General features: G+C 57.4%; 11 protein-coding genes across 11 annotated transcripts; 7 read left to right on the forward strand and 4 right to left on the reverse strand.

Annotated features, from left to right (window-relative positions):
- Positions 1–24: 24 nt before the first annotated feature.
- LTHEOB_2104 (uncharacterized protein) lies at positions 25–1,395 on the forward strand (the record flags this gene model as incomplete). The annotated part of the gene is made up of 1 exon (XM_035510880.1): positions 25–1,395. The coding sequence occupies one exon, from the start codon at positions 25–27 to the stop codon at positions 1,393–1,395; it is 1,371 nt and encodes a 456-aa protein (XP_035365044.1).
- A 702-nt stretch (positions 1,396–2,097) lies between these two features.
- Positions 2,098–3,999, forward strand: LTHEOB_2105 (MFS allantoate transporter; the record flags this gene model as incomplete). Its single annotated transcript, XM_035510881.1, has 7 exons — positions 2,098–2,334; positions 2,385–2,521; positions 2,573–2,766; positions 2,822–2,910; positions 2,961–3,285; positions 3,339–3,888; positions 3,948–3,999. The coding sequence occupies 7 exons, from the start codon at positions 2,098–2,100 to the stop codon at positions 3,997–3,999; spliced, it is 1,584 nt and encodes a 527-aa protein (XP_035365045.1).
- A 1,812-nt stretch (positions 4,000–5,811) lies between these two features.
- Positions 5,812–7,524, forward strand: LTHEOB_2106 (Cytochrome p450; the record flags this gene model as incomplete). The annotated part of the gene is made up of 4 exons (XM_035510882.1): positions 5,812–5,886; positions 5,949–7,067; positions 7,126–7,295; positions 7,365–7,524. The coding sequence occupies 4 exons, from the start codon at positions 5,812–5,814 to the stop codon at positions 7,522–7,524; spliced, it is 1,524 nt and encodes a 507-aa protein (XP_035365046.1).
- A 321-nt stretch (positions 7,525–7,845) lies between these two features.
- On the forward strand, positions 7,846–9,184 carry LTHEOB_2107 (uncharacterized protein; the record flags this gene model as incomplete). Its single annotated transcript, XM_035510883.1, has 3 exons — positions 7,846–7,920; positions 7,969–8,057; positions 8,113–9,184. The coding sequence occupies 3 exons, from the start codon at positions 7,846–7,848 to the stop codon at positions 9,182–9,184; spliced, it is 1,236 nt and encodes a 411-aa protein (XP_035365047.1).
- Positions 9,185–9,294: 110 nt separating this feature from the next.
- LTHEOB_2108 (MFS transporter) lies at positions 9,295–11,067 on the reverse strand (the record flags this gene model as incomplete). Its single annotated transcript, XM_035510884.1, has 5 exons — positions 9,295–9,966; positions 10,028–10,508; positions 10,575–10,739; positions 10,805–10,838; positions 10,896–11,067. 5 exons carry the CDS (start codon positions 11,065–11,067, stop codon positions 9,295–9,297), a joined length of 1,524 nt encoding a protein of 507 aa, XP_035365048.1.
- Positions 11,068–14,048: 2,981 nt separating this feature from the next.
- On the reverse strand, positions 14,049–16,026 carry LTHEOB_2109 (Peptide transporter Ptr2-a protein; the record flags this gene model as incomplete). The annotated part of the gene is made up of 4 exons (XM_035510885.1): positions 14,049–14,665; positions 14,727–15,508; positions 15,556–15,861; positions 15,917–16,026. 4 exons carry the CDS (start codon positions 16,024–16,026, stop codon positions 14,049–14,051), a joined length of 1,815 nt encoding a protein of 604 aa, XP_035365049.1.
- Positions 16,027–16,544: 518 nt separating this feature from the next.
- Positions 16,545–17,540, forward strand: LTHEOB_2110 (Short-chain dehydrogenase protein; the record flags this gene model as incomplete). Its single annotated transcript, XM_035510887.1, has 1 exon — positions 16,545–17,540. The coding sequence occupies one exon, from the start codon at positions 16,545–16,547 to the stop codon at positions 17,538–17,540; it is 996 nt and encodes a 331-aa protein (XP_035365050.1).
- Positions 17,541–17,716: 176 nt separating this feature from the next.
- Positions 17,717–18,806, reverse strand: LTHEOB_2111 (Regulator of rDNA transcription protein 8; the record flags this gene model as incomplete). Its single annotated transcript, XM_035510888.1, has 4 exons — positions 17,717–17,903; positions 17,953–18,266; positions 18,410–18,673; positions 18,729–18,806. 4 exons carry the CDS (start codon positions 18,804–18,806, stop codon positions 17,717–17,719), a joined length of 843 nt encoding a protein of 280 aa, XP_035365051.1.
- A 552-nt stretch (positions 18,807–19,358) lies between these two features.
- On the forward strand, positions 19,359–20,857 carry LTHEOB_2112 (MFS transporter; the record flags this gene model as incomplete). Its single annotated transcript, XM_035510889.1, has 2 exons — positions 19,359–20,288; positions 20,345–20,857. The coding sequence occupies 2 exons, from the start codon at positions 19,359–19,361 to the stop codon at positions 20,855–20,857; spliced, it is 1,443 nt and encodes a 480-aa protein (XP_035365052.1).
- A 476-nt stretch (positions 20,858–21,333) lies between these two features.
- LTHEOB_2113 (Aspartic endopeptidase pep2) lies at positions 21,334–22,721 on the forward strand (the record flags this gene model as incomplete). The annotated part of the gene is made up of 4 exons (XM_035510890.1): positions 21,334–21,435; positions 21,492–21,648; positions 21,729–22,383; positions 22,433–22,721. 4 exons carry the CDS (start codon positions 21,334–21,336, stop codon positions 22,719–22,721), a joined length of 1,203 nt encoding a protein of 400 aa, XP_035365053.1.
- Positions 22,722–23,227: 506 nt separating this feature from the next.
- Positions 23,228–23,470, reverse strand: LTHEOB_2114 (uncharacterized protein; the record flags this gene model as incomplete). Its single annotated transcript, XM_035510891.1, has 1 exon — positions 23,228–23,470. One exon carries the CDS (start codon positions 23,468–23,470, stop codon positions 23,228–23,230), a length of 243 nt encoding a protein of 80 aa, XP_035365054.1.
- Positions 23,471–24,935: the final 1,465 nt, after the last annotated feature.

Consider the following 24,935-nt stretch of genomic DNA (forward strand, 5'->3'; position numbering starts at 1 on the left):
CCAGATACAATACCTCAGCCAGATATGACACGCAGACACGGACGTGAACTCCAGGCTCGGAAGGATGGTCGCCAGCTCTCGACCCCACGCTCTGCTCAAGAAAGCAAGAGGTCAAAGGCGAACAACGTCGCACCCAAGCCCTGGCCATCCACGATATATACCCAAGAGGACCTGAAGCCGTACGAGAAATTCCGCAAACTGTATGGCGAACGCAAATACGCGCGGGAGTTCCCAAAGCAGAAGCAGACTTTGAGCTTCACGGACGACCTGCCGACCGAGATCCGGCTCATGATCTACAAACACCTCGGCCTGCAGGCACCGGGCGGCTTCTTCGAACTCTGGGGCCCAGGGACATGGCCCTGCCGCGCAGAATTCCGAGACAACATTTTCGACCCCACTCTCGACGCCGCAATGCCGATCAGGAACACGTTCCGGAAGTACGCCGCATTCCGCAAGGTCGTGGCGCTCATGCGGCTGTGCAAGAAGGTGCACGGAGAGGTGGCGGAGCTGTTCTACGGGGAGCAGAACTTCCGCTTCAGCAACTCGAACGGCTTCGCGATGCTTGGCGCGTGGATGCACACCATCGGGGCGCAGCACTTTCAGTGTCTGCGGCACGTCACGGTGCAGATCCCGATGCGCGACACCGACGACCGGTGCATATCGTCGCTCGGCGGCTGGAAGGTCTTCGAACAGATCGTCGCCAAACGCGGGATGCGGATGCCCATGTACGGACTCGATCACAAGAAGCAGCAGCAGCAGCAGCAGCGCGTCACCTATGCCCAACACCGCTACGACAAGACGGTGACGGGAGTGTTCCAGGACCTCAAGTCGATCCCCTGCCTGCGGAAGCTGGAGCTCCTCGTGCCGTGGAACTTCCCCCTCCTGGGCAACCTCGTCTGCGAGCGCGGCTACCTGGAGCAGTTCGACGCCGTCGAGCGCGTCCGGCACGTCGTCGAGGACCACTGTCTCGACGGCAGCTATTGGGGCCAGCTGGCGGCGCTCAAGCGCGACGCGGTGGTGTCGTCGCCGGACTTGGAGATTGCGCTGGTGGTGCTCCACGGCCTGCGCTGCATGGACCTCGCGGCCGACGGCTACTTCGTACAGTCGCACTTGCGGACGGCGAGGTGGTTGGCGGCGTATGCTAAGATCATGGGCTACGGGTTCGGCCACGCGCGGTGGAAGGATGGCACTTACCAGGTCGTGTACGATCCGGACCCGCTGCATACTGCATCGCCACGGCTGCTGTCTGAGGCGGACGACGGAAAGCTCGAGCCTCCTGAAATTCAGGCTGGGATGCACGTCCAACATGATGCCCCTAGGAGTTCGGAGGAAGGTTGTATCGAGTTCCAGGTCGCACTTTGGCGACAGTGGGAGATGGTTGGCCAGACTTGGTGAGCAGTAGTCGATGGATGCTGTGGAATGTCGGAGAGGATTCGGCGAGGGAACCTTGTTTGTGAATGTGGTTGTGTGAGCGCATTGGATGTTGCATCTTGTCTTTGGATCGGCGGTTGTTTATAGCAACCTAATGTATGTACTACTACTCTCTTCATGATGTTAGTTAATATTGCAATGCATTCGCGTATTTGTGTCTAAACAACCGATTCAGCGCGGGCCCCGAAGACCAGGCTCTCGGCTGTCCGAAGGCGGTTCCGAAGGACCATGATTCGAGCGGGTATGTGGTCTGCCGATGGTGACGAATGAAGTCGATCAGCGGGTCGAGATCTGGAGGGGACGCGTGAGGAGGCTCGATGGTGGTGCATGACACCTTCCCTTATCGGCTGGGGGCGGGCATGGGCCGTTTCCCCGCACGGCAACGGTCCATTTCATCCCATGCCGTATCAACCCAAGTCTCGCCGCCCGGCCGATCGCACCCCAAGCGTGGGATGGACCCAGCCCGCCAAGCCCTGATGCCGCGCAGTTGCCATTACTCAGTTGGCAAGCCACAAGACGGGTGGCATCTCTTATCGCCGAGTGGCACAATGCTTGTCTATCGACAAGACTGACCACCCAGCCTTATCAGCTCTTGGCCACCACCCGCTCATGCTTTAAACCCCGACGCCACCAGCTAGCTCCCCGGCAGACCACCTGCCCGCGACCATGTCCGACCTGTCCAAGCAGCCCGACGTCGAGAAGGAGCCCATCCCCGGCGTCTCCGAGGATGCCATCCGCAGCGGCAGCGTCACCGCCGCCGGCATCTCGGAGAAGATTGTCGAGCACAGCCACGATGCCGATGCCGCCATGAAGGCCTTCGCCGAGTACCAGGGCCAGGTTCTGGAAATCGACGAGGCGACAAACGCCCGCCTGCTGCGCAAAATCGACTGGCATTTGATGCCGGTACGTTAAGCTCTCGCGAGAGAAAGTTAAGGTGCTGACATTCCTATAAGCTTCTCTGCATAGTGTACGGCCTGAACTTCCTGGATAAGACGTGCATTAGCTACGCTTCCGTCATGGGGCTGAAAAAGCCCCAATCGGAGGGCGGCATTGGCATCACGTCGGATCAGTACAGCTGGCTGGGGTCCATGTAAGGCTGAACGCAGCCACATCCTGCCCGCCTGCATGCTTACGAGTTTAGGTTCTACTTCGGCTACCTTGCCTGGGAGTGGCCCACCAACCGTCTCCTCCAGTACTTTCCCCTGGGGAAGTACTCTGCTTTCAATGTCATCATGTGGGGCACCGTCTTGGCTCTTTTCGCAACCGTCGAGAACTTCAGCGGCGCTGTAGCTGTCCGCTTCTTTCTCGGCCTCTTTGAAGCCGCTGTGACGCCTGGTAAGCCGGCCGTACGCCTCCGCAACGTGCAATTGTGGCTGACTCGGTATTCCAGGATTTGCTTTGTTTACCAGCCAGTGGTACACCAAAAAGGAGCAGGGATTGAGAACCGGCATTTGGTTCAGCTTCAATGGCGTGGCGCAGGTACGGCATTCGATGCCGCCCTTGGCACTCTCGACGCTGACTCTTTGTAGATTGTCGGTGGCCTGGTCGCCTACGGCATCGCTCGCGGGACCGCCATCCACGGATCCTCCATAGCGCCCTGGAAGATTGTCTTCCTCGTCACAGGTCTCCTCACTGCCGTAGTCGGCATCGTCTTCCTTTTCGTCATGCCCGACAGCCAGCTGAACTGCCGCTGGTTGACGAAAGAAGAGCGCCTGTTGGCCCTCGAGCGCATTCGTGTCAACCAGCAAGGCATCGGCAACAAGCATTGGAAGTTTTACCAGGTCAAAGAAGCCTTGATGGACCCCATGGTGTGGGCGTTCTTTTGGTACGCCTTGATCGCCGATATCCCGAATGGTAAGTTGCTGCTACAAAGTCCACGAGAATCTACTCTGATATCGATCGTGCAGGCGGCGTCACCAACTTCTTCTCCCTTCTCATCCAATCCTTCGGCTACACTTCCGAGCAATCCCTGCTGTACGGCACTCCCGGCGGTGCCGTTGAGATCATCACGCTCGTCGTCTGCGGCTACATCGGCGACAAGTACGGCTGTCGCATCCTGGTCTCCACTTCCGGCCTCCTCCTCGGCATCCTGGGCGTGGCTCTCATCATCTGGCTTCCCGAGAGCATGAACGTCGGCCGGCTGATCGGCTACTACCTGACGCAGGCCACGGCCACGCCGTTCGTCGCCCTCCTCTCGCTGATCTCCACAAACGTCGCCGGCTACACCAAGAAGACGACGGTGGCGGCGCTGTACCTGATCGGCTACTGCGTGGGCAACATCATCGGCCCGCAGACGTTCCGCGGAGACAACTACCTGCCGGCTGAGATTACCATCTTGGTCTGCTACGGCATTGCGCTGCTCGATCTGCTGTTTATCTACTGGTACTGCAAGAACCAGAATAAGAAGAAGGCGGAGACTAGAGCGGCGCCGGGATATGTGAAGCTTGAGAATCAAGAGTGAGTTGGCAATTCTTTGGCCGTTCGTGATATGACTGTGCTGACCTTTTTTTTTCCAGGTGGCTCGACCTTACGGATAAGGAGAACCCGGAGTTCACTTATGCAGTATAGTGTAGAATATTTTTGCTATGGTAATGAAAATTTTCATCCTTTGTTTCGAACGGACGTCTCAGTTCGACACAATAAACAAAAACCTATCGTATTTAGAAGACTTTGACTACTACTCGCCCGGACTGCATCTTACCCTCTCATCAAAACCTACACTCTCAAGCGCTGTCATCTTTCATCAAAATCTAGGCTGACGTATGTTGATACGAAAATCTTAACCCATTTAAGCGCGCGAGTTGTGGTTTTCCATAAGTACATGAGTCAGGCCGAAGTCTTAAATATTTCTTGGGCGCAACCATCAATGTAAACAAGCTCGGCCCAAACATGCCGAACACGCTGCCGAAGTTAGTGATCAAGATGCCGAGGGGGGCTGTGGAGCTGGGTGCTGGCATGAAGTGGAGCCTGATGGAATGCCGAGGCTGAATATTAAACAAATACCCTTTAGGCGTTGACCGAGAGATTATACGTAGAGTATGGCAATTCTTTTTTCGTCCGAAGTGTTAGTTCTAGAAAAAAGCTTGTTTCACTTGGACGAGCAAATGCCAAATGCGGTTGAATAATTGATTCGACCAATGATGGCGCTCACGGCTGGGGCTTACGTGAGGTGGCTAGAAGTGAGACGACCGGGACATTGTTTCTCACCACCCTTGTATTGGGCTCTCTCTCTCCCAGCATGTCCGTCAGGTTTTTGGCATCGTCGATGTCTTTGAGATAAGTGGCCTGAGATTCACGATGTGCGATACGATACGATACGGAGCTCTCAATGCCCAAATATTGGCCAAGAGAGGAAGGAACGAAAAAAAGACGTTGAGCTGCAGTACAAGGATTCTCAATCCATGTCGCAATCTTCTTATTTCCGAAGCGCACACGTCATTTTCGCCCGAAGGCGCGGCTACAGTTCTGACAGCGATGCGGGCAAAAAGAAGCCTTGTGGCTCGGACTCGGATATAAGCCAAGAAACTACACCAAGACGGTAAGCGGAGACTCCGCGGACCGAGACGGGAAGGGCGGGCGAGAAGCGGACGGATGTCAGCAATTGGGTTTCAAGACTGCGATGCTGGTCATTGCGGAGGATTTGTGATTGGCTTGTTGATCCCTTTAACCAGAGGCGTGTAACATTGTGGCTCAAAACTTTGTGCGACGGGCCAGGAACGTCGACTAGACTCTAAGCAGACCCCAAGAATAGATGGATGACTGATGAGGTCAAAGGGGTTCCCGAATGGGTAGTGGAGGAGCGGCGGTAGCGCGCTAAGGCGTTTCCCTGTTTTTGCCGCTACACACGCACCCTGAACTACAACGACCACTCACCTTCTGGCTGTTCTAAGCCCACATGATCGCGCGCAGGCCGAATAACCCGACCGAGTTTAGAGCCCGACCGAACGGAAAGACCGAAGCCCCCCTCCCTCTTCGGCCGTGAAGCTTGCCTATTCGACTTACCTCGCCCGAGGCTATGCCCGTCGCATGGATCCCCAAGTGGCGCTGCCCTCCCCGCCATATGTGATCGCCGGGGGGTAGTTGTCGACTTTATATATACCGCTCCGTGTTGCTCATTATCATGGCTCAGTTCAACCGGAACCATTTTAACCGCGCTCCTGTAAAAGGCAAGTGGGCGTCCTCGGAGTGGCTCACACGCTACACCTCAAGCCTAAGCACTACCCGCGCCGCTGGCCACTGGCGTGCTTCTAGCGCAGCCGTAGAACCCCGTCACCCGTCAGCTTATCACTCCCTTCATAAATCATATAATCTGCCAGCTGCCAGCTGCTGCTGCTCTCTTTTTTTGCTCCCATCATCACCCCGGACTCTGAGAGCTTCGCCATGGACTTCGCATCACAATCACATCTTCTCACCCCCACCAACATCCCAGCTCTGCTGGGCGGGGCGGTCGTGACGGTGAGTGTGCTGATGCCGAGAAGATAACAAAGAGAAGCTCAAACTTACGGTGTGTGTGCCAGGCAATCGTGTATGCCCTGGGCGTGGCCATCTACAACGTCTACTTCCACCCACTGAGCAAGTACCCTGGACCGAAGCTGTACGCAGCCAGCCGGATCCCGTACGCGCTGGACCTCAGCCACGGCACCATCAACCAGACCATCTCGGACGCCCACAAGAAATACGGCGACGTGGTCCGCATCGCGCCCAACGAGCTGTCCTTCATCTCGGGCGACACGGCGTGGAACGACATCTACGGCTTCCGCGGCGCCAAGAAGCCCGAGTTCGGCAAGGACCGCGACTGGTACAACAAGCCGGTCAACGGGACGTACTCGATGCTCGGCGCGGGCCGCGAGGACCACTCGCGCATGCGGCGCGTCTTCTCGCACGCCTTTTCGGACAAGGCGCTGCGGGAGCAGGAGCCGCTGATCCAGCGGTACATCGGCATGCTGATGCAGCGGTTCGGCGAGAAGGCGCGGGCGGGCGTGGACGTGGATCTGGTGCGGTACTACAACTTCACGACGTTCGACATCATCGGCGACCTGACGTTCGGCGAGTCGTTCGGGTGCCTGGAGACGGACGACTACCACGCGTTGGTGAGCGGCGTCTTCGCGTCGCTGCGGGCGAGCAACCGGCGCAAGGCGCTGCACTACTGGCCGGCGGTGCAGAAGGCCTACTTCGCGTGGGACAGCCTGACGCGCCAGGGCAAGGTGCAGGGCAACGTCATCTTCCACAAGTTCACGGCCGCCAAGGTCGACAAGCGGCTCGCGACCGAGACGGACCGGCCCGACATCATCACGGCCATCGAGAAGCAGCCGGAAACGAAGGCGCTGAGCCGGCCCGAGATCCAGACCAACTCGGAGCTCTTCCTCATCGCCGGCAGCGAGACGACGGCCACGATGCTCAGCGGCACCACCATGTGCCTGCTGAAGAACCCGGAGACGATGAAGAAGCTGGTCGCTGAGATTCGCGGCGCGTTTGAGAGCTCGGATGAGATCACCTTCGAGCGCGTGGGCCAGCTGCCGTACCTCATCGCCGCTCTCACCGAGGGCATGCGCTTCTACCCGCCGGTCCCGACGGGCTTCCCGCGCAAGGTTCCGGAAGGTGGCGACAATGTCGGCGGCCACTACGTGCCGGGAGACGTAAGATATACCCGGGAGGAGTAGGTCCACGGACGAGTGTGCTAACGCTGTGTCGCAGACTGCCGTGTACGTGTCTCAGTACGCGACGTACCACAGCCCGCAGAACTTCACCGACCCCGAGTCGTACATTCCCGAGAGGTGGATCGGAGACGACCCGCGGTTCGCCAAGGACAGGAAGTCGGTGCTGATGCCCTTCTCCAACGGGCCGAGGAACTGTCTCGGCAAGAAGTGAGTAGTCTCCCTGCAGCTTTTTTTTTTTTTACCCATTCTCTTCGTAGCTGACTGACACTCTCGCAGCCTCGCGTACGCCGAGATGCGCACCATCCTGGCGAAGACGCTCTTCAATTACGACCTCGAGCTGCTCGAGGACAAGACCGGAAACTGGTTCGACCAGAAGGTGTTTGCATTGTGGGAGAAGGGTCCGTTGTTGGTGAGGGTCAAGGAGGCGCGCAGGTGATTGTAGAATGTCGTTCTGTAGAGTTGCTTAGTCAAATGTCACGTTGTTGTGTTGAAGGATAAGAGTGATGTGCTTGGAATTGCTGAATGATAACGGAGTTGAGGCGAAGTTCCGGCGAGGTTCAGCCGGTATCGATAAGAGGTTGAGGCCAACTGGCACACTTCTTCTGATTCGGTCGACAGCTCCAGTGAGCTCACTAATCCACCTGTCGATTGCCGCTCGCTCCTTGTGTGCCATTGAATCGCTGGCCGGACTCATGTAGTGCCTGCCATCCCGGCACCGCAGAAAGTCTCAACTTCTTTCGTTTCCTCACAACACAACATGCTGTTCTTCAGCACGCTGCTGATCCTCTGCGCGCTGCCGCTGCTCGTGCTGTGCGCCGAGGACTACTACAAGGTACAACCATTGCCGCTATCTGAGCTGCAGATGCTGACATCCACCTAGCTCCTGGGCCTGGAGAAGAACGCGTCGGACCGTGAGATCAAAAAGGCATATCGCACATTGAGCAAAAAGTACCACCCGGACAAGAACCCGTACGTCACTTCGCGGCACTCCCCAAGCAGGACCACCGGCTGACGTGCAGGGCAGCGATGACAAGGACGCGCAGGAGCGGTTCGTGGCCGTGGCCGAGGCGTACGAGGCGCTGATCGACCCGGAGCTGCGCAAGATCTACGACCAGTACGGGCACGACGGGGTGCAGAAGCACAAGCAGGGCGGCGGCGGCGGCGGCCACCACCACGACCCCTTCGACCTCTTCTCGCGCTTCTTCGGCGGCAGCGGCCACTTCCGCCAGCAAGGCGAGCGGCGCGGGCCCAACACCGAGGTCGTGCTCAACGTGCCGCTGCGCGACTTCTACACGGGCGCCGAGAAGACGTTCAGCATCGAGAAGCAGGCCATCTGCGACGCCTGCGAGGGCACCGGCTCCGAGGACGGCGAGGTCGACGTGTGCCCCGTGTGCAACGGCCGCGGCATGCGCATCCAGAAGCACATGCTGGCCCCGGGCATCTTCCAGCAGGTCCAAGGTCCCTGTGATGCGTGTGGCGGCAAGGGCAAGACGATCCGCCACAAGTGCAAGGTCTGCGGCGGCGCGCGCGTCGTCAAGGAGACGGAGACGCACACGCTACACGTCGAGCGCGGCATGCCGCGCGGCGTGCGCATCAACTTCGAGAACGAGGCCGACGAGAGCCCCGACTGGGTGGCCGGCGACCTGATCGTCCAGCTGCAGGAGCGCGACGCACAACTCCACCAAGACGGCTACGACGACCAGCTGTCGCGCGCAGACGGCCAGTTCTTCCGCCGCAAGGGCAAGGACCTGTTCTGGCGCGAGGTCCTCAGCCTGCGCGAGGCCTGGATGGGCGACTGGCACCGCAATCTCACCCACCTCGACGGCCACACGGTGCGCCTCGGCCGTCCGCGCGGTAAGGTCATCCAGCCCGGTCAGGTCGACGTCGTCAAGGGCGAGGGCATGCCCATCTGGGATCCCGAGGCCGACGAGCTGGCGTTTGGAGAGCTGCACATCGAGTACGTCGTCGTGCTGCCCGACCAGATGGACAAGGCCATGGAGAAGGACTTTTTCGAGCTGTGGGACAAGTGGCGCAAGAAGCATGGCGTCGACCTGCTCAAGGACAGCGGCCGCCCCGCTCCGCACGACGAACTATAGATTTTCATTGCATTGGTCTTGGAGAAAATAGAGTGTGTAGCAATATACCCTTTCATTCGTGAACTACTGCTATTCATTCACATCCATTCACTTGTCCACACATCCCCCCCTTACAACACATACCTAAACATAGGCCCGTAATTCTCCTCCCCAACGCCCTCCTCCTGCCCGTCCTTCCCCCCCACCACATCCCCCGCCTCCCTCCTCGCCCTCTGCTCCTCAACCGTCCCGTACTTCCGATCCAACCGCCCATTCTCCCACGCCAACAGCACCCTCAACGCAACAACCAAAAACGTCGTAAAAAACATAAACGCCGCACACACCGCCTGCCCCTTGACATACCTCGGCCCCTCGCCCGCCGGGTACAGCCTCGTCCCGAGCAACGGCCCGCACTGGCCCACGACGTTCAGAATCACGAACCCGATCCCGCGCCGCGTGTCGCTGCCCTGGTTATTGCTCACCCAGGGCAGGATGTTCGCGATCGCCGGAAACACGCCTGCGGCCGCGAGGAAGACGCCGGCGTAGCGCGCGGCGACGGACGTGCAGGCGGCCAGCAGGACGTAGCCGGTGCCGCCGATGAGGGTGAGGGTCGCGATGGTGTAGGCGCGTTGCTGGGTGCGGTCGGCGAGGACGGTGGTGGCGATGGTGAGGAGGAAGGAGAGGAAGTAGGGGGGTGCGGTTAGGCCTTGGGCGTTGATGGCGGTGAAGCCCATTTCTTTGAGGATGGTGGGGAGGAAGACGGGGAGGGAGGCGAAGGAGACGTTGCAGGAGAAGTACATTAGCTGTGGGTGGTTAGCATCGCTGGGGGAGCATTGGGGGGAGGGGAGGACGACGACTACTTACGGCAGTGAACCAGCACTTCGCATCCATCAGCGCCGCGACGACGTCCTTCCATTCAACCCCGCCTATCCTCGCCTCCGCGTCCTGGCCCGTCTGCCGCACCGCCCTCGCCTTCGCGATCCTCTTCTCGTCCTCATCCAGAAACCTTGCTTTCTCCGGTGCGTCCGGCAGGAACCACCACGCCACGCCCGCCATGACCAGCGTCGGCGCGCCCTCGACGAGGAAGAGCAGGCGCCACCGCGCGATGGCAGCGTCCTTGGCGGCCGTGATGCCGTACGCCAGCGCGCCCGCGAAGGTGTTGGCGAGCGGCGCGGCGGAAAGAAAAATGCCCTGCCGCGAGCCCACCTCGTGACGTAGGTAGAAGAAGGAGAGGAGGTACGGGATGCCCGGCCCGTAGCCGGCTTCGAAGACGCCCATCAGGAAGCGCAGGGCCATCATGCCTTGCCAGTTGTGCGTCGCGGCTTGGACTGTGGCGACGAGACCCCTGGGGGGAGTATGAGTGTGTGGTTGGTTCTGGGGGGGGAGGGGGAGGAGGAGCAGGAGGGCTTACCAGCCGAAAACGCAGATGGCGGCCCACCTGTGCGGCGGCACGATCTTCCACATGATGGCCTGGAACTCGAAGACGATGTAGGAAATGTAGAAGATGGTCAGCAGCCAGTCGTAGCGATCGCCGTCGAGCTCGAGGTCCTCTTCCATGCCTGCGATCTTGGCGTTTCTAAGTTTCATACGCGGTCAGCTTATATGGTCATGCCGCGCCCACGTGGCTAGAGATGTGTGTACCCGATGTTGGAGCGGTCCAGGAAGGCGAGGAGATCTGATCCCGGTCAGTCTGACGTTACTACGCTGTGACGTACGAGAGGCTGGCACTTACAGAGAGCCATGAGCAATGGGACGACGTGGTAGTCCAATTTCCGAACCACCCTCTTCTCAGCGGCCGGGTCGACCGCTGCCAGCTGTTGGCCACTACCTCCACCGGCATTGTTGCTTTCGATCTGGACTTCGTAGGCCTTTTCGACCTCGTCGAGTCTGTCGGGGGCAGACATTCTGGAGCTCTCCGAGGGAAGATGAGTTCGCGTGCTCCGAACGTGCCGGCCAGCTGCGAGGAGCCGGCTTTTTAATAAGAGCGAGGGGTGGGTGCGGAGTTAAGCAGCAGCACGTCAAGGATGTCAGCAGTAGCGGGTCGGCGGTTCTTTTTCAACGTTGACTAGTTTTACTTTGCGGCACCCTGCACCTCTAGCGGTGTGTGGCCAACCAGACACCGACACTCTTTTTTTTCGGTTCGGCAAAGTTGAACCTCGAAATTGTGCCGCGAACTAAGCTAGACATTTTGCACCGAGATGGAGATTTTGCCTAGATGAGTCAATAATTCGACGCGTCGTGTGTGCACAAGACCGGGGGCGTGGGGAGCCCGGGGAATGACGCGCGGGCTTGGCTGGGGAGTGGGGCATTTGAGAGACCAAGCCCGGTCAAGCCTTTGCCTCCACGTCTCGGCATCGCGGGGCGGCTGGCGGTAAAGCCGGGACCAAGCAGCGCCACCCGCCTTCCCGGTCAGACACACGGCAACGACTCAGTCCAGCCGTGAGCAGCAATAAAACAGACGCCGTGGTGGAGACGGCTGCGCGCTCGGTGGAGCGGGACCTGCGACCAGCCAATCCGCCGGTCCGCTTATCAGAGAGCTTGAGGCCTGAATCTACTCAGCACCCAAGTCATGTACCGGTCATTGGTCAATTCTTGCCCGCTTCCACCCACTTCCATCTCCTCGGTTATGCAGCCGCGTACGCGTATCCCGTATTGACTTGCGCTGCAATGCATAGCATATCTGACGATTCGTGCGCTATCTGCTCCACCTTGCAGCTCACCTCAGACACATAGTATTAGAACTAAATGTGGGATCGATAGTTACAAATCGCAAGTTTAGATAGGCGCCTAGTACGTAGAAAACAAATCCACGCTAACATTAGGGTGGAATTCCCGTCTGTACGTACATCAGATGAGGCGGGGGGTACTTAGATATTTATAAAACAGCAGGGGGAGAGAAAACGTTAACTAAATGCTGCTTGCTTATCTGAAATCTGGTACTCTGACCGTAATTCAATAAAAGTTCTACATATTTCTTATACTTTTCAAACAAGTTCAAAAAAATAATAAAAAACACTAAGGAAGAGGTATACCGTTCTTTCTTCTTTGTTAGACAATATTAAAGCCATTGACCAGACTGGAATCAGTGCGGCGTCATGCTTTTTCTGGTCTGAAATTCTTGTATTATTTTTTTAGACTCTAGCAACTTTAATAGCCGCTATTAAGTTTGCGCTCTCTTCAGCTAATTATAATATAACTCGATTTCACGATTAACTCACAAACATTTCCCGAGTATCTCGGAATATTAACTCATGAAACCGAAACGACTATCTCTATTAATAGTAGCGGCAGTAAGTGTGACTACGGGTGAATACTAGCAATTGTAGAACTGGACTGGTGATTACGTTGGTAGTATTACGAGCAGCAACACTTTTCGATGTTGCGAACGACAAGGGATATTTCCCTGAAGAGTTCGATCCAGTGTGGTGCGATCTTTTCAGTCGTCACGGCCATGGTTAGGCTGCTGCATCCGGCGGCCCGCCCCGCCCGATTCGTTGATGGAGGTGTTCCCACAAAATGCGCGGTCGAGTCAATGAAGGCGCTTACGCACGACCTGATATCTACCCATCTTCCCCGTCTGCCGCTTTGCCCCAAAGAAAAACTGTTGAGTCAAGCCATCTACTGCCCACAGCGCCGCTACATATACCAAGCGAATGGTTCTCTGAACTGTTGCACCGTGACCTTGACCCACAGTTTCGAAACGCAGCTCTCCAATTGCATCCGTATCCGTCAAATATCTGCATGCCAAACGGTGCTTGATAAATGACGCGCAATGTAGTTTCACGCAGGCTGCATATCTGTGGGCCCACGGTGCAATGTCAAAGCTCCTACCTACCATTACCAGTATCTTGTGCGAAAAACATTGCATCCTCGTTCCGGTGGCAGCCGAGTCAACGGCCGGGCATGAATGCGGGTTTCCAATATTACGAAGATATCAAGATGTGGGCCATGGTGGGTGTAGATAACTCCCTGCCGCCATTATCGCCCACCAGCAGGCCTAAGGGGCCGGTAGGGAAAGTAAGATCCCCTGCGAAGAGATAACCGTAGCTGACTCGTACTGACCGGTGAAATTCGTCTTGTTTATTTTCTGCAAGCTATGATATTGTACGATAAAAGGTTGCCGTCGATGCCCACTAAAGAGATAAGCGTCACCTTCCAGACCCGCATGTTAGAGATGCCTACTGTCATCGTTGAGATACAGACTTACTTCGAGAATCTCGAGCACAACTCAATTGCTGACGAACCTTATCTTTGGTGTCTAGAAGATACTGGAAAATTTCTAGTTTTCGTAGGTTAGTACCGCGTCCCGGCCAACTTCAGAGTTCTAAGAGGAAGGTACTAATGGGCTGAATATTGGCAGTTTTCTCCCATCCCTGAACCTTGCCATCTACCAGCATCGCCTCAGAGCCCCCTTCGATGCGGTACACCAATACCCCAAACCCTTCCGAGATGCATACGTCCGTCTTGGATCGGGTGTTTCCGGATTGCGTCGTTCTAAGCGGCCGCTTGGTCTTTGGCTTCTGGAACCATCTCCGTGCATTTGGTATGAGCGTGTGACTCTTGACTGACGTCTGGAGCGACTATGAGCAAGAGAAGATTTGAATTTTGGGGGTTATTGGATTCAAGGCGTCCATAGATGTGAGGATTGGGATCCAATTGCAGTCAATCGATTAGAAAAGCACTCACATTGCGTAAATTCTTAGCAAAGTACAGAAGGATGTTAAGTTGAATCAATTTCCAGGACACAACTGGAAGGTTGAAAGGTGTAAATTGTCACCCAGATAGCTTGCGCTCCCCATATAATCTAGTATTATTGTCCGTTTCTTCTCGCCCTGTAACCCTCTTTTCTTTCCCCGTCATCGCACCATCATCAAACCACGCCACCTCATTCCTCCCCATCCTTCACCCCAGAAACCCCATCCTCCACCCCATCATACCTCCTAAAAATCCCCCAAAACACACCCGCAGTAACCGCACACGCCACCGCCAACCCCCCATACAACCCCACGAGCAACGGATCCCTCGCAAACGGCGAGATCAAGCCCCCAATAACCGCCCCCAACGCCGTCGTCAGCAAGAACAGCGCCATGATAAAACTCTTCATGCTAGCAGGCGCCTTCGTAAACGCGTACTCCAAGCCCGTGACGCTGGCCAAAATCTCCGACAAGGCCATGACGAGGTACGCCGGCGTCTGCAGCGCCACGTGCACGCGGTTGGGCTCGTAACTACCATCGGCCCGCAGCGCGGCGGCGCAGGCAGAGGGGGCGTCGAAGCAGGGTTCGCTGGCGTAGATGAGGTGCTGGAGGAACGCGGCGTAGGCCATGGCCATGGCGACGAAGACGAAGCCGAAGGTGATGCGCGTGATGGGCTGCAGCGCGAAGCCGCGGCGGCGGAGGAAGGGGTAGGCGTAGCGGTCCAGGAGCGGGATGAGGCAGATGACGGCCAAAGGGTCGATATTTTGCATGATGTCGTTGGGGATGCCGTGCAGCTGCATTTGGCCGGCTTTTTTTTTTTTGACAGTCAGCGTTATTTTTTCTTTTTACTTTCACGGACGGTCACCTACCCTGCGAGATGAAGTTGTTCGACATCTGTCCGAAGGCAGCCCAGTAGATGGGGTAGAAGCAAAAGACCTTGCAGGCAAGCAGAGCACGCTTCAGCTCGTCAACAAAGGCGTCGTCCCATTGGATCGTGCGCTGGATCGCGTAGCTGCGCTGGATAGACGGCTTGGCGGCGTCGAGGTCGCCCTGGTTCACGATGGCAATGTACAAAGCTTTGAAACTGTTCGCTACGACGGATCCAGAGGGAGGTTTGATGACGTATCTGTTCTTCCCGACTACTATGAGCACAAAACCAACGACGAACATGCACAGTGGCAGCAGATAGGCAGCCCAGAAGCCGATGCGGAGCTCCATGGTGCTGGTTGCTATGGCGGACAGAGAGCCGATGTTAATGCACATGTAAAAGACCATGTAGATGCGTTGAATGGTGAGAGCCGGATCGACGATTACGCGCTCCCCAGAGGGCAGGATCTTTATCCTTTGCCTCGTCTCCTCGTACTGCTCGGCAATCAGCGGCGACACATTGCTCTTGATGCCACCAGTGCCGAGACCGATGACGAGGATGGCGACGAGCAGGCCGGGGTAAGCGTAGCCGGCCTCGATCGAGGATGGTAGGGAGGTCAGGAAGAGGATTACAATGCCAGACATGTACACTACAGAGAAATACACGATCGTCCAGTATTTCCCCAAGTACTGGTCGGCCACAACGGCGCCGAAAATGGGGGTGAGGTAGCACCAGAACTGGAAGAAGCTGCTGGTCAAAGTGGCGCCGTGCTGGCCAAGGCCGCTGCCGGCGTGTCAGCTGGAATCCGGCAACTTTCACGGCGCACGTACATGGCTCCCGGAAGACCGCTGGGATCGTGGTATTTGTTGGCCATGTAGTTTTGGAACGGGCCGGACAAACCATAATAGGCGAAGCGCTCGCAGAGCTCGACGATGGCGATCAGGGAAGCGCTCCACGGGAGGCGGTCCGGAACCTTGCGGAGGGACAGCTTCTCACCGTCGGTTGGCTCGTCGTCATCTACCGACAAGTTGCTGAACGTGTCGGCCGAGTGGCGCTTCGCTTCGACCACTTCAGACGCATCTAGCGCGCTGGAGTCGGCACTCGCACCGGAGCGTGCGGGCGGGGGATGGCCTCTCCTTTGGTCGCGTCAGTCGGCTCCCAAGACGGTGACAGAAGGCGAGAGGACGATACCGGGCCAGAGGGCGGTCATGATGGGGTCGGTTCAGGTCCTGCAGCTCGACGGCGGGTTCGGCTTGGGGTACGGAGGCGTAATCGCCGCGGGTCGACGCAAGGGGTGGCATTTCGGCGAGAGAGCCAAGACTGGATCAACCAAGATCACCGTGGCATTGTAGTTTGAGTTGTAAGTAACACGTGGATGTTGCCGGGGCTGACGCGGCGCTTCAATTGGGCTGAAAAGCCAGAGCGGCACACAACTGTAGCAGAAGGCGCGTTGCCGGTTGGACGAGGCGAGTGTAATGGGCCGGGCGGGAAGTTTTGCAGGTAGAGGTGAAGGGGACAGGAGGTCCATGGCCGCGACAGGGCTGAGGCGGATGCGGTTGCGCTCGCGGCGGCCCGTGCGCGGAGCTTCCGCAAAAGTGTGTCAATGGAGCAGCATGACGGACAAAGAAGGGACTCGCCGTCTCGGTCAGCCCGTCGTCGGCGCTAGGCTTGAAACAGCGGCAGCTCTTCCACGCCTCCATCGACCTCTCCAAACCTAATCCGCTTGGCGGAGTAATCATCGTAGTCCAGCCCCGCATTAGATAAATAGACCGGCCGCCGCTTGCTACGTACATGTGCAAATCCACCTACACTACTCGTCATGGCCTCGTCGCGCTACGCCACAGCCTTCGCCGCCCCCCACGGCCCTGGCGATGCCCGTCCCACCGCTCTCGACATCATCCGGGACGACGGTCTCGAGGGCCAGCTGAAAGACAAGGTCATGCTCGTGACCGGATGCTCCTCGGGTCTCGGCATCGAAACAGCCCGTGCCCTGTCCGCCACCGGTGCCCGCGTCTTCTGCACCGCTCGAAGCATCAAGAAGGGCCAGGACGCCCTGTCCGGCATCCTGGAGCCCGGCCGCGTCGAGTTGCTGCAGTTGGAGCTGGATTCCCTCGAGAGTGTGCGCCGCTGTGCCAGCGAGTTCCTGTCCAGGAGCAAGACGCTGAACGTGCTGGTCTGCAACGCCGGCATCATGATGCCGCCCTACGCCAAGACCGTCGACGGTTTCGAGTCCCAATTCGCCACCAACCACCTCGGCCATTTCCTGCTGTTCAACCTGCTCAAGGACGCCCTACTCGCCGGCTCCTCCTCTTCCTTCAATTCCCGCGTCGTCATGGTCTCGTCCATGGGCCACCGTGGCGGAGGGATCCAATTCGACGACATCAATCTGGAGAACGGCTACACCCCGAACAAGGGGTACGCCCAGAGCAAGACGGCAAACATTTACATGGCCAACGAAATCGATCGCCGGTACGGGTCCGACGGAATCCACGCCCTCAGTCTGCACCCGGGCGGCATAGCGACGGGGCTCCAGGTCCACATCGACTCCAAACTCAGGGAGCAGTGGGCGAGCAATCGAGAACTCATGAGGGGGACTGTGAGCGCGGCCCAGGGTGCGGCAACCCAGGTTCTGGCCGCTGTTGGAAAGGAATTTGAGGGAAAGGGGGCCAAGTACCTGGAACAGTGTTCGGAAAGCGGTCCCGTCAAGGCCGAGTACACATTATCCGACAGGGGCTACGAGACGTGGGCTTTTGACGAGGAGAAGGAGCAGAAATTGTGGGTCGAGTCATTGAAGATGGTGGGGCTCGACGGATAGTATTTTACGCTATGAAAAAGTATAGGTTCTGCTCGTTCATTCGTCGAACCGTGAATTCGGGATGGTCGCCAAAAACAAAAAAGTTCAGGTTCTGCTCGTTAATCATTCGTTGATTTGTCGAATGTGAATTTGGGTTATTTGCCGTGAGGATATTACCACTGTGAAATTGGGTGATACTAGGCCAAGGTCCCGTAACTTTGGCGCGGCGGGTTGTCGATGTAGTCTGGACCGTCGTCGTCCTCGACCGGGTTGCCCTTCTCTTCCATATGCACCACCAGAAGGGCCGAGCCGACGGTGGTGGTCAGGAGGAAGAACATGCTCAGAACGGGAACGAGCTGCAGCATTAGCGCTGACGTGCCGAACCTGCGCGTGTCAGTTTAGGTGAGGCTTATAGATGATAGGCTACACGTACCACGTGTATTTCCACCTCCACTCCTTGATGTAGCGGTTCCTCGTCTTCTTGTCAAAGTCGAGGAACTTGAAGTACCTCCAGTGCTGCAAAGGACCGGCCCTGTAACCAGTGAGGAAGATGAAAAGAGGGACCCCGACGACAGGAATAATGTTGAGCGGTAGCAGCAGGATGAACTCGACTATCTGCCGCAGGTTGAAAGGCGCATAGACGGCATGGCGGTCGCGAGGGCCTAGACGCTTGACCGGGTTCTCGCCATCTGGAGCCACTTGACGACGGGTGGTGACCAGGTCGTCGTAGCCTTTGGCGACGAGCACCTGCGGGCGCGGTCAGCTACATATATTGGAGTACAGCATATGCATGGACATGGATGAGAGGTGCAGGCCGATTCCGGCGGGGCTCGTCCCCAAGCGCGAGCACACCATCGGCCCCGGTGGGGGACTATAAAAATTTGACGTACCGCGTCGAAGATGTCCACCTGGGTCTCATCGACGAAGAAGGCCTCGAAGAGGATGGCGACAATGGCAGCGCCCTCACCGAGCACCAGAAAGGTGCCGTTGACCCAGGCGCCAGCCCTGTGGAAGATGTACAGGAAGGCGACCTGCGGCAGGTAGGTCCAGATGAAGAGGTTCGCAAGCACAAAGACAGACAGCAGGAAGCACGGCAGCAGACGGCCTTTCAGCAGCGGCCACAGGTACGGGTGGGTGCAGAAATACCAGAGACCCTGTTCTAACGTCAGGCCAGGCAGACGGGACGCATCACGAGCCTCGACAACCTACCTTGAATGGATAGAGGATGCCGGCCTGGCCCGCGGCGGCGGCAGGGCGCTTGAGCATCTGAGCAGCAGCGGGCGACATCACAGCGACGATGAAATTCTTCCGGACGTTCGGGCTGGAGGAAAGTTGGCCGAAGCGTGGCTTGGTGCCGACCGACGGGAGCGCTTAGCCGCGGCCTGTCGTCACGCACACTGCGCCTTGAGGCCTGAGGTGCTGAAAAATCATCACGCCCTTCTTCCGCCACCCGCGAATTTGTAACGACGCCGCAGTGGGGCGCTTCTTGCTCGGGGACACTTGCTGCTCGCATCAACCGCTCACAGTTTTGCCTCGATCCCTGCGCTGCATCCGCCGGCAGGGCTGCTGCTCCCGCCGAGATGCGAGCATCATGGTCCAATGGACGCGGGAATAAGGCTTCTGGATCGCTCGCCTCCGCAATCGGATTACGGCACCAGAAGACGCAGTGCTTTCTCCACCGCTGCAGCTTTTGACAAGCTCCACGCCCTGCGAGACGCTAGGGGCACCAATTACTCCCTTCGGCCCTGATGACTCCCCTCGGCTCATGGTGGCCCGACCCGTTTAAATGTCCTGGGCCTGCTGCTGCCGCTGTCCTCTCTTCGTGAACTCGAGCCCGCCATGGTGTACGACTCCAAGGACGACTACTCTGAGAAAGAGTTCGGCAGCGGGGTACTTACTCCTCGATCGCTGCCGCCGCACGAGACCGAGGCCACTGACCGCGATCCAGAGGAGATTGCTATCGAACGTGTAGCCACCGCCCTCGACGATGAGACCAAGGACACCACGACCGCCGCCGCCGCCAAGAGGGTCCTCTCCAAGGTCGTGACGGCCAGGTCTGCCGCCTCGATCCGGGATCCCGGCCCTCCTCCCGACGGCGGTCTGCTCGCCTGGACACAGGTGCTCATGGGTCACATCTGCATCATGAACACCTGGGGATACATCAATTCCTTCGGTGCCTTCCAGACCTACTACACCTCCACGCTGGGCGTTCCCAGCTCGCAAATCTCCTGGATCGGGACCATCCAGGTTTGGCTCCTCTTCTTCATCGGCACCGTTGCCGGCCGTGCAACCGACGCCGGTCTGTTCCGCCGCGTCTACATCCTCGGCGTCTTCCTGAGCTTGCTGGGAATCTTCATGACGTCGCTGTGCACTCAGTACTGGCAGCTCTTCCTGGCCCAGGGCGTCTGCACCGGCCTCGGCAACGGCCTCATGTTCTGCCCCACCGTGGCCCTCGTCGCTACCTACTTCTCCAAGAACCGAGCCCTCGCTATCGGGCTGACGGCCTCCGGGTCGGCCACGGGTGGGCTCATCTACCCGTCCATGGTCAGACAGCTGCTGCCCCAGGTCGGCTTCGGCTGGACTATCCGCGTCCTCGGATTCGTTTCCCTCGCAACCTCGGCCGTGACGATTGCACTGTTCAAGGTCCGTCTTCCTCCGCGGCCGTCGGGGCCTCTAGTGGACTTGTCGGCATTCAAGGAGCTCACCTACTGTCTCTTCTGCCTCGGCATGTTTCTCAACTTTTGGGCGTTGTATTTCGTCTTCTACTATGTAAGTTTCGATAGCCTCTGGGCTTTACGGCAGCAGTGACTCATGCGGGAGACCAGATCAGCGCTTTTAGCCGAGATGTCATCGGATTGCCGTACACGGACTCGCTCAATCTGCTGCTCATCCTCAACGGCGTTGGCTACATTTCGCGCATCATCCCACCCTTCGTTAGCGACCGGGTTACCGGGCCCTTGAACTTGATAATACCATTCGCCTTTGCGACGGGCATCATGCTCTTCGCGTGGTCGGGCGTGAAATCGACGGCGGGGCTGTATCCGTTTACGATAGTCATCGGCCTGACGTCGTCGGGCGTGCAGGGTCTCTTCCCGTCGGTGCTCAGCAGCCTGACGCCAGACCTCAAGAAGACGGGAACGCGGATGGGCATGGCCTTCTCGATCGTGTCCTTCGCAGCGCTGACGGGGCCGCCGCTCGCGGGCGCGCTCATCTCGGACGCCAATGGCAGTTACCTGCACGCGCAGATGTGGGGAGGCACGGTCCTCGTGTGCGGCAGCTTGACGTTGGTCGTGGCGAGGGTTGCGCGGACAGGACTGACGCTGAGAGCCAAGATCTAGCTGCGAAGATAATTGGGGCAGAGCTGAGACGAAACCGCGGTAGGACGTGACGAGGACAGGGGCGGCGAGACAAGGCGGAATTCAGCATGGACACGGCGTTACGCTTCCTTCGCGACGGGGCGCTTTCGGGTATTCTAGTCGATAGACTGTAGATAAAATAATAACGATGGATTGCGAAATGAAGAGAGCTATGCGCACGGACGGATGACGCGCGCGGCGGTCTCGTGGACAGCCCACGGCCCAGCGCGCTTCCCCAGCCACTCTTATCAGTTTTACTAGTCCGGAACCGGCTAGCGTTATTCCGCACCAGGCTAATCGGCTCAGATGACGAAGGAAGGCGCCGGCCCAGGTACAACTGCAGGCAGCTCCCGTTCCCCAGACAAGCTCCCTCAACCTCCCATCCCCTCGCCATCAGTTCACTCCATCCGGGCCCGCCCATCCATTATCAGAGCAGCTGTAGCTTCATCACCGCAATCATGAAGGGCTCCATGCTCCTCGCCGCCGGCGCCATGCTCGGCTCCGCCCAGGCCGGCGTCCACAAGATGAAGCTCAAGAAGGTGCCTCTGGCCGAGCAGCTGGTGCGTCTTTCATCTCCCCATCTCGTCCCACGCGTGCTGGAGCTCACAATGTGCAGGAGCACGCCAACATCGGCGACCACGTCAAGGCTCTCAGCCAGAAGTACATGGGCTCGCGCCCGCAGGTCAACACCGTCGAGGACATCTTCAGGACTCAGCCCATCGAAGCTGACTCGGAGCACCCCGTTCCCATCACCAACTTCCTGAACGCTCAGTGTAAGTCCACCGTGCATCCGATGTCGCTGCGTCGTCATCTCGCTTGTGCCTGATGTGAGCTGACAGTCATCCGCCGGCAGACTTCTCCGAGGTGTCGCTCGGCACTCCCCCGCAGAACTTCAAGGTCATCCTCGACACTGGCAGCTCTAACCTGTGGGTGCCGTCGTCTGAGTGTGGCTCCATCGCCTGCTACCTCCACACCAAGTACGACTCGAGCTCCTCGTCCACATACAGCAAGAACGGCAGCACCTTTGAGATCCGCTATGGCTCCGGCAGCCTCAGCGGCTTCGTGTCCAACGACGTCTTCACCATCGGTGATTTGACTATCAAGGACCAAGACTTTGCCGAGGCTACCTCGGAGCCTGGTCTGGCCTTTGCCTTCGGCCGCTTCGACGGTATTTTGGGTCTTGGTTACGACACCATCTCCGTGAACCACATCGTCCCTCCCTTTTACAACGCGATCGAGCAGGGCCTTCTCGACGAGCCCGTCTTCGCCTTTTACCTGAGCGACACCAATGATGAGGGTTCCGAGTCCGTCGCCACCTTTGGTGGTGTCGACAAGGACCACTACTCCGGCAAGCTCACCAAGATCCCGTTGAGGCGTAAGGCCTACTGGGAGGTTGACCTCGATTCCATCACCTTCGGTGATCAGACCGCCGAGCTCGACAACACCGGTGCCATTCTCGACACCGGCACCTCCCTGATTGCTCTTCCCTCCACTCTTGCCGAGCTCCTGTAAGTTGCCCGTTTATCTCACGACTCGCACACGACTAACAGCCCGCAGGAACAAGGAGATTGGTGCCAAGAAGAGCTTCAACGGCCAGTACACGGTCGAGTGCGACAAGCGTGACGGTCTGCCCGACCTCACCTTCACCCTCACCGGCCACAACTTCACCATCACTTCGTACGATTACATCCTCGAGGTCCAGGGCTCCTGCATCTCTGCCTTCATGGGTATGGACTTCCCCGAGCCTACCGGCCCTCTTGCCATCCTGGGAGATGCCTTCCTGCGCAAGTGGTACTCGGTCTACGACCTGGGCAACGACGCCGTCGGCCTTGCCAAGGCCAAATAAGCGGTGAACTGTTTATGATACCTCGAGCGGAATGTGGTAATGGGCACTGGGTGTGGCATGATGCGGATATGAGGCAGCATTAGTCTTGATATCCGGTGGTTAAATTGTATGGTTTGGCTTCTCAGAATACATTGACGAACGAATTGGAGGAACTGGTGTCCACTTAATTCTTGCGTGTCGTGTACTGTACTATACCAGGCCTCGTCTATGCTTAGTTTGGAACAACGTTGCTGTTGCGTGTTCCGTGTGTCATACCAGATCTAAGCCTGGAACGGTGTTGTGTATTATGCCGAGTTCTTGGAACAATGTCCGTGGTCGCATTCTCGAAAATTTAAGCATATTCCGTTACTTTACAACAGCATTGCAAGCTACTACCTAGGTCTCCATCCATCCTCTCTGAGACTTTCTTCAACCAATTCCGCGAAGCCCCCAATCCCAATCCCAATCCCCATTTCCCACCCACCACCCACCGTCCGTCTTCTAACCAACCGCGCCCCATTTCCTCTTCATTTCCCGCCGAGCTTCCTGAAGCCCTGCTTCTTAGCCTTCTTCTTGGGCCAGAAGGGGATGCCCCAGCCCTTCCACGTCCCGTTGTCCTTTTCGGTCCGGTAGTGGATGAAGACGGCGAGGGCGACCTGCAGCCCCAGGCCGAACAGCACCGCCAGCAGGATGCCCAGCAGCGACGGGTCGCGCTGCACCGTCGCGAGCGCCGTCGGCGTCAGGATCGGGGCGAGGAATTCGAAGGCCATTCTTTTTTTTCTTTTCGGTTTCTTTTTTTTTCTTTTTTCGTTGGAGAGGTGGAGAGAGAGAGGTTTGAAGGGTTGTTGCTTTTCGAGATGGTTGTTGGCGGTTCCTTTCGGGATGGTGTTGATGGTTGACTAGTGGCCGATTATTGGATTATTGGGACAGGACAGGCCGGCTGTCGAAGAGGGGGAGGCCGTGTAAATGATTCGGACGGTTGGGGTATCTCGAAGAATAGTAATGATGGGAACCGGTAGTATGAGAGTCAAATCGAGGCGAAGACGCCGGGCTGTTCAGATCCAGCTAGCGAGAGAAAGGATTTCAGAAAACAAACATGCGCACACACGAGCTACAGAAGAGAGAGAGGACTAGGAAGTCGGGAAAGACGGTTGCGCGGGCGCGAGAATATCGGGTGGTGCAGAAGGGCAAAAGCGAAACCTGCATCAAACTCGAAGCGTTTGGGCCGGGAGGGTTATTAAGTCGCAGCCCAGGCGCGTCAAAACGCAGCGAAATCGCCCCCCACCGGTCGGACGTGCATGACTGATGGTCTGACAGCCGCCGCTGCTGATCTGCGACAGCTGCTGCCATCGACCAGTGGTAGCGAAGAAGCAGGACTTCGGCTTCTGTTCCTACGCCCCTCCGGACAGAAGCCGAGCGCTTCGCCGGCCCACACGGCACCAACAACAACACGTGCCCGTCGCACCCCCGGGACACGATAACTGGTGATCGGCGCAGCATCTGTCGTTCACATTCGACGAATCAGAGTCTTTGTGGCATCTTGGCAGGCTGTCCCCTTTGCTTTTGGGGCGCCGTTGTTAATTTAAGTGTGGGCTTTTGGACTGTGTGGGGAATGTTGAAGCAGATGATCTGCTGATCGCCTTCAGCTAGTTGAATCGACAACTTTGCGAAAGGTATTGCAGTCGAGGGCTAGCTGAATTTGTTTCTCTGTACGTGACGATGGGTACTGAAGCAACTGTTCAGATGAATTAATCATCAGAGTGATAACTAACCTAATTTGCTGAAAAGAAAAAAGCTGCGACTCAAAAGGCCAGAGGTTACCACGTTTGAAGTATTTATTTGTTACTCTCATTATTCAGATGCTTAGCTACATCAGTATTTAAGTAGACTTAGATTCTATTTTAACAAAGCCGTAAAAAATGTAGGAGCAGGCGTAAAGGCTGCATTGTATTAAAACCATAATAGATTGACTCTCAAATGGGCACGCGACTAGCAGAAACTATATATACTCAGAGGTGGGACTAACTATTATGGGTAAATGCTAGGTGCGGCTCTTCGTACCTCAAACACAATCTGGTTTACACTGGTGGTGGTTGGGTCATCTATGGTATAAGTTAGATTTGATTTCAACACCAATGGGCAGTTGAAGCGTCCGAACATAATTGTAGAATGAATAATTAAACATGCAGAAAATAGCTTCTTATGCCAACAAGTTTTTTGTTTTAAACCTCAGGG

This window comes from Lasiodiplodia theobromae (genome assembly GCF_012971845.1).
Source record: "Lasiodiplodia theobromae strain AM2As chromosome Unknown scaffold_5, whole genome shotgun sequence".
Lineage (NCBI taxonomy): Eukaryota > Fungi > Ascomycota > Dothideomycetes > Botryosphaeriales > Botryosphaeriaceae > Lasiodiplodia > Lasiodiplodia theobromae.